The 6,000-nt window shown below is 47.5% G+C and overlaps 1 protein-coding gene across 1 annotated transcript in view; it reads right to left on the reverse strand.

The window, feature by feature from the left end:
- The window catches only part of dclre1c (DNA cross-link repair 1C, PSO2 homolog (S. cerevisiae)), a 36,043-nt gene extending 32,800 nt beyond the window's left edge, over positions 1 to 3,243 (reverse strand). The window contains exon 1 of the mRNA XM_080207110.1: positions 3,131 to 3,243. Coding sequence (XP_080063236.1) covers positions 3,131 to 3,239 — 109 coding nt within the window. The 5' untranslated portion in view covers positions 3,240 to 3,243. The remainder of the gene's footprint in view (positions 1 to 3,130) is intronic.
- Between the last annotated feature and the right edge of the window lie 2,757 nt (positions 3,244 to 6,000).

A 6,000-nucleotide genomic window follows, 5' to 3' on the forward strand; every position in this document is an offset into this window, starting at 1 on the left:
GATCTTGATTCTCGAATGGGGGTGTCTCCCACTTATCCTGTGGCGTAGCTCCACTCTGGCAGGGAGTTTCTGGTGATCGGGTGGAGTGTTGGGGTGAGGAAGATGGAAAAGAGTGTTAGTGCGATGACACAGTATTGCTTGACCCCAGTTTGCACTCTTACTGGGTCTATGGCAGTTCTGTGAATAAGGATCACAACTAGCCTGTCGTCACACAGCAGGTAGAGGATAGTGACAAATTCCTGTCAGCAGTCAATTTTGCGGAAGCCACTCCATAGTTGCTCCTGGCTGATAGAGTACATTTCCAGCGCTCCTTTCACCTAAGATCTATTCTTTAGCTCACAGCCTTTCTGTTGGATCTCAGCCCTCATTTGAATCTGGACCTGCTTTCATCCCCACGGATTTTGGTGGTTTTTCCAGTTCCGAAAAGCCTTGAGCTTGCGAATTAGGATCTCCTGTGTCACCTGATCATTCTTGTCAAACCAGTCATGATGTTCCTTGGCGAAGAAACGATGTGTATCCCTGTAGGAGCTCATTACAGACAGATATAGATCTGGCCCTCTTTCAAGGGCTGTGGACAATTCTGTGCTTCCCGATTGCTCAGCGTCACCAGGTTGCTTGTGAGGCACTGCTGAGTACAGTCCTCAAGTCCAGCGATGGGCCGAATCACCTCCTTCTGCATTATGGGGATTCTATGAACTTTTATGAACTCTTTCCTCAACAAAGCCTGTGGTACAGAAATTTGATTCATGGAATCCCTACAGCGCAGAAGGAGGCCATTTGGCCCATTGAGCCTGCACAGACAACAATCCCACTCAGGCTCTATTCCTGTAACCTTAGCTGTTTACCCTGCTAATGTAACCTTACACAAAAGGGACCATTCAGCATGGCCAATCAACCCAGCCTGCACATCTTTGGAATGTGGGAAGAAACGGGAACACCCGGAGGAAACCCACGCAGACACAGGGAGAACGTGGTGTCAACACAGGTAGAGAAGATTGTGAAGAAAGCTTACGGAATGCTAGCCTTTATAGGAAGGGGTATAGAGTATAAGAGCTGCAGTCTAATGCTTCAGTTGTACAGAACGTTGGTTAGGCCGTATTTGGAGTACTGCGTCCAGTTCTGGTCACCTTACTACCGGAAGGACGTGGAGACCCTGGAGAGGATGCAGAGGAGGTTTACCAGGATGTTGCCTGGCATGGAAGGACTGAGTTACGAGGAAAGGTTGGAGAAACTGGGGCTCTTCTCCTTAGAAAGACGGAGATTAAGAGGGGATATGATAGAGGTGTGTAAAATAATGAAGGGAATAGATAGAGTCAACAGTGGTAGGGTTTTCCCTAGATTGGGGACAATTACGAGAGGTCACGATCTAAGGGTGAGGGGGGAGAAGTATAATTTGGATACTAGAGGAAGCTTTTTCACGCAGAGGGTTGTGGGGGTATGGAATGCGCTACCAAGTAAGGTGGTGGAGGCAGGCATGTTGGACTTGTTTAAGGTTTACTTAGATAGACACATGAGCGAAACAGGGATGGAGGGTTATAGTAAATGGTATTAAAAAGGGTCAGAGCCTCGGGACGACACCGGAAATGTAGTATTACATGTTAACGTTTTGTCTCTTTTAATCCACAGGTGTCGGTCCACCTTGTTGTCAAACGAGGGGCATGCACACGGTGGGTCGTGCGTGGGCTGCTCTTGGAGGTTCCGAGAGTGGCCTCGTACTTCGTGTCGTTGTGTGTGCTTAATCCTGGACCGGTAGACGGGCACCGCAACAGCTCAGTGACTATCACTGCTAACTGTGCAGATACATGGATTTGGGCCTGTGTCTGTGGGAGTTTGTACATTCTCCCCGTGCTTGCGTGGGTTTCCTCCGGGTGCTCTGGTTTCCTCCCACACCCCAAAGATGTGCTCTTAGGCTGATTGGTGTAACAAATTGACCCTACGCTATTCTCCCCTGAATCTGGCTACATTAGGGGTTCCATTCACATACACACGGGGCAGGGTAGGTGTAGGAAAATGCTTTGTTGAAGGGGCGGCGTGGGCTCGTTGGGCCGAAGGGCCTGTTTCCCGTGCTGGGTTGTTCTTTGTTCTTTGTATGCAGACCCAACACAGACAGTGACCCAAGCTGGGAATCGAAATTGGGTCCCTAGCACTGTGAGGCAGCATGGTAGCACAGTGGTTAGCACTGCTGCCTCACAGTACCAGGGACCCAGGTTCGATTCCCACTTTGGGTCACTGTCTATGTGGAGTCTGCATGTTCTCCCCGTGTCTGTGTGGGTTTCCTCTAGGTAGTCCGATTTCCTTCAACAGTCTGAAAGGCATGCTGGTTAGATGCGCTGAATGTGCTAAATTCTCCGTCATTGCACCCGAACGGGTGCCTGAGCATGGCAACTAGAGGATCTTCACAACAACTTCATTGCAGTGTTAATGTAAGCCTACTTGTGCCATTGATAAATAAACTTTTTTAAAAAAAACTTTACCCAACAGGTACTCACAAAACAGGAATCATCGAATCCCTCCAGTATACAGGAGGCCAATCAGCCCATCAAGTATGTACTGACTACAACCCCACCCAGGCCCTATTCCCATAACCCCACACATTTATCCTGCTAATCCCCCTAACACCAGGGTCAATTTTAGCATGGCCAATCAACCTAACCCACACATCTTTGGGCTGTGGGAAGAAACCAGGGCACCCGGAGGAAACCCACGCAGACACAGGGCGAATGTGCAAACTCTACAAAGGCAGTGACCAGGGGCCAGAACTGAACCTGGGTCCCTGTGCTTTGAGGCAGCAGTGCTAATCATTGTGCCATCCTCGCCCAAGACTGAAGACAGCTCTCAATCTAAACACACTGCACAACTAGGGAGCAGAAATCGCATATTCAATCCCTTGAGTCTGTTTCACTATTCAGTAATGCATCTGAACTCCATTAACACAGCATAACACAGGCTGCCCTGTTACATCTCCACACACCCTGGGGACTGACTCTACCCTCAGAAATGTTAGGAACGGTGGAGCAAAACTGAGTAAACTTGTAGAAGCGTCTGGTTTCAGAAAAGGAACCCCCCCGCTACAGAAACTAACTGAACAACTCGAGAATTCCCAACTGACATTTAAAAGAGGGCTTCTCACCTTTGTGGCAGTGAGACAGGAAATAAGCCTTGGCCAGCAGGTTATCCCTGTCAAACCTGTCGATGGAAGCGCTGGGATATTCCTGCATCCGACCCTGGAAGGAACTCATCGCTGTTCCCTCCCGGCGACTGTATCAATCTGAAACTGCTACAGTCCCCGCCTCTGATTGACAGCGCCGCCGACCAATCACACAGCTCTCAGTGCCAGGCGTTGGTGGAGAGCACCAATCAGAGCGGGGAAGGGGCGGGACTGTGATCCCGGAAGAAGGAAGCAGCAAGAGGAGCTGGAGCCCAGGCTGTGACAACTGAGCTGAGAGTGTGACACTGCTGCTCTCTGCTGCCTGGGAGCTGAGTGTTTTCAGTGCCAAACTTCAATCTCACATGAATTGCTAAGTTTACTTATTAGTGTCACAAGTAGGCTTACATTAACACCGCAATGAAGTTACTGTGAAAATCCCCAAGTGAGGAATATAAACCATTAAATAAACCATCTACAAAGGTAACATTATCATCCTCAAAGTGAAATCTGAGCTCTTCCTGGACACCCACATTCCTACGCCTTTTTATAATTTCAGATCCTCAGAGTTCAGTGTTTTCTCTTTCTGTCATTGTATATCTCTGTCTCTCTCCTCGGGAAATTACGCATCAATTTATAGCAACAGAATGTATCCAATCAGCCCATTGTGTCTGCGCCAACCAAAAACGAGTAATTCAGCCTAATTCCCACCCCCCACCTTTCTAGCTCAAGTGAAAATCCAAATCTTTTTTAACGTTCAAACTAGTAGCTTTGCCCACTGATCTTTAATGCTGAAACAAAATGTTAGAAAGTCTCAGTGGGTCTGACAACATCTGGAGAGAGAATAGAGAAATGAGCTTATCCAGACTCGAAATATTGGCTCTGTTCTCTCTCCACAAATACTGTCAGACCTGCTGAGTTTTTCCAACACTTTCTATTTTGTTTCAGATTCCGCAGTAATTTGCTTTTATCTTTGATGCTGAAATTGGAAGTTGTTCTGTCCTTTGTGTGAGTTCCTGTTGTCTTTAATTCATTCATAGGATGAGGGTGTCACTGGCAAGGCCAGCATCTCGTACCCAACCCTAATGAACCTGGAGAAGCTGGTATTCAGATGTCTTCTGCAATCCCAGTGATGAAGGTTATATTAATTGATGCTGCAGAGGGTTCAATCCCCACTCAGAGTGCTATCAAAGCAGGAGATTAAACAGAGAGAACAGGATAGCTGATTGTACACCTCCTCTCTGCCTCCCATTTCGTCCTGCTTTGGGTGCCTGTCCCCTATTGCTTTCCTGTTCTATTGAGATGGGAGACAGGCAGGAGGGAATGGATGCCCTACAGTGATGGCAATGGCTGAAGTTGGCGGCTGGAGTGGGAGCGAGTTCCTGTTGGGTGGCTGGAGTTATAGATGTTGAACTCCAGTAGAAAACATTCTGGTATATCTCACCTCCTGCTCGACCTTGTCAAACAGCAACAACCCCAGCTGTTAAACTTCTCATTTTGATGTCAGCATCCTCAGTAATGCAGCAGTCCTTCAGCGCTGCAACAAATGAGGCCGTGTGTTCACACCCAGGCCTAAAATCCCCACCTTTCAATTCAGGAATAAGAATATTGAGCTTATTCAATTAGAGCAGATGCAATTACACAATAAAGTCACAATCTGGGCCCTCCAAACACCCCATGGCAGCCAAGGTCACTCACATCAACCCAGCCGAGCATCAGATTCAACACATCTATCATGGGAGATCCTATTTGTGCAGATCGAGCAGAGGCAAACTGAGGAAGGTAGTGAAACAGTCATTGGAGGATCGTGACGGGAATTCAAAACTAGAGGGTATATGTTTAAGGTGAGGGGGGGAAGATTGAGGAGCAACTTTTTCACACAGAGGGTGGTGCATATATTAAAGTAGCTGCTGGAGGAGGTGGTAGAGGTGGGTACAATTACAACATTTAAAAGACATTTGGATATGCATGGATGGGAAAGGTTTAGAGGGATGTGGGCCAAACACAGGCAAATGGGACAAGTTCAGTTTAGGAACCCTGGTCAGCATGGATGAGTGGTGCTGAAGGGCCTGTTTCAGTGTTGGATATCTCTATGATTCTAGGATCAGGTTGTATCCCCTAAATAAAGAGCGAATGAATGCAATCCTTTCAAATTGTTTCTGAACACATAAATGACAGTTGGTGGACACTGTGCCATTCAATTGAACGTTACAGGGAAGTGGCCACATGCTGCATCTTTATGGGGATGAAAATGTGCACAGTTTACCTGCAAATCTCCAGAACAGCTTTTCTTCTTAGAGACCTGAACTCCAATACACAAATTACTATAAAAAAGGGTGGCATGGTGGCACAGTGGTTAACAATCTTGCCTCACAGTGTCAGGGACCCGGGTTCGATTCCTGGCTTGGGTCACTGTCTGTGTGGAGTCTGCACATACCCCCCATGACTCCATGGGAACCCTCTGGATGCTCCGGTTTCCTCCCACAGTCCGAAAGATGAGCTGGTAGGTGCATTGGTCGTGCTAAGTTCTCCCTGAGTGTACCCACACAGGCGCTGGAGTGTGGTGACTAGGGGATTTTCACTGTAACTTCATTGCAGTATTAATGTAAGCCTACTTGTGACACTATTAAATAAACTTTTAAACTTTAAACAGTGCTCTATCATCAAGTTTTCTAGCAGATTGCGCGGAATGAAGGTTCGGAAAGGACCTCACAGGTCTGATTGGTATCTTCTGGTGAGCGCTCATGTAGATGTAGACCTCAGCAGCCAGTGAACAGTTAATACCATAAGAACTAGGAGCAGGAATAGGCCATCTGGCTCATTGAGCCTGCTCTGCCATTCAATAAGATCCTGGC

The sequence above is a fragment of the Carcharhinus amblyrhynchos genome, chromosome 19, assembly GCF_965287045.1.
Source record: "Carcharhinus amblyrhynchos chromosome 19, sCarAmb.v2.hapA, whole genome shotgun sequence".
In the NCBI taxonomy this organism is placed as follows: Eukaryota; Metazoa; Chordata; class Chondrichthyes; order Carcharhiniformes; family Carcharhinidae; genus Carcharhinus; species Carcharhinus amblyrhynchos.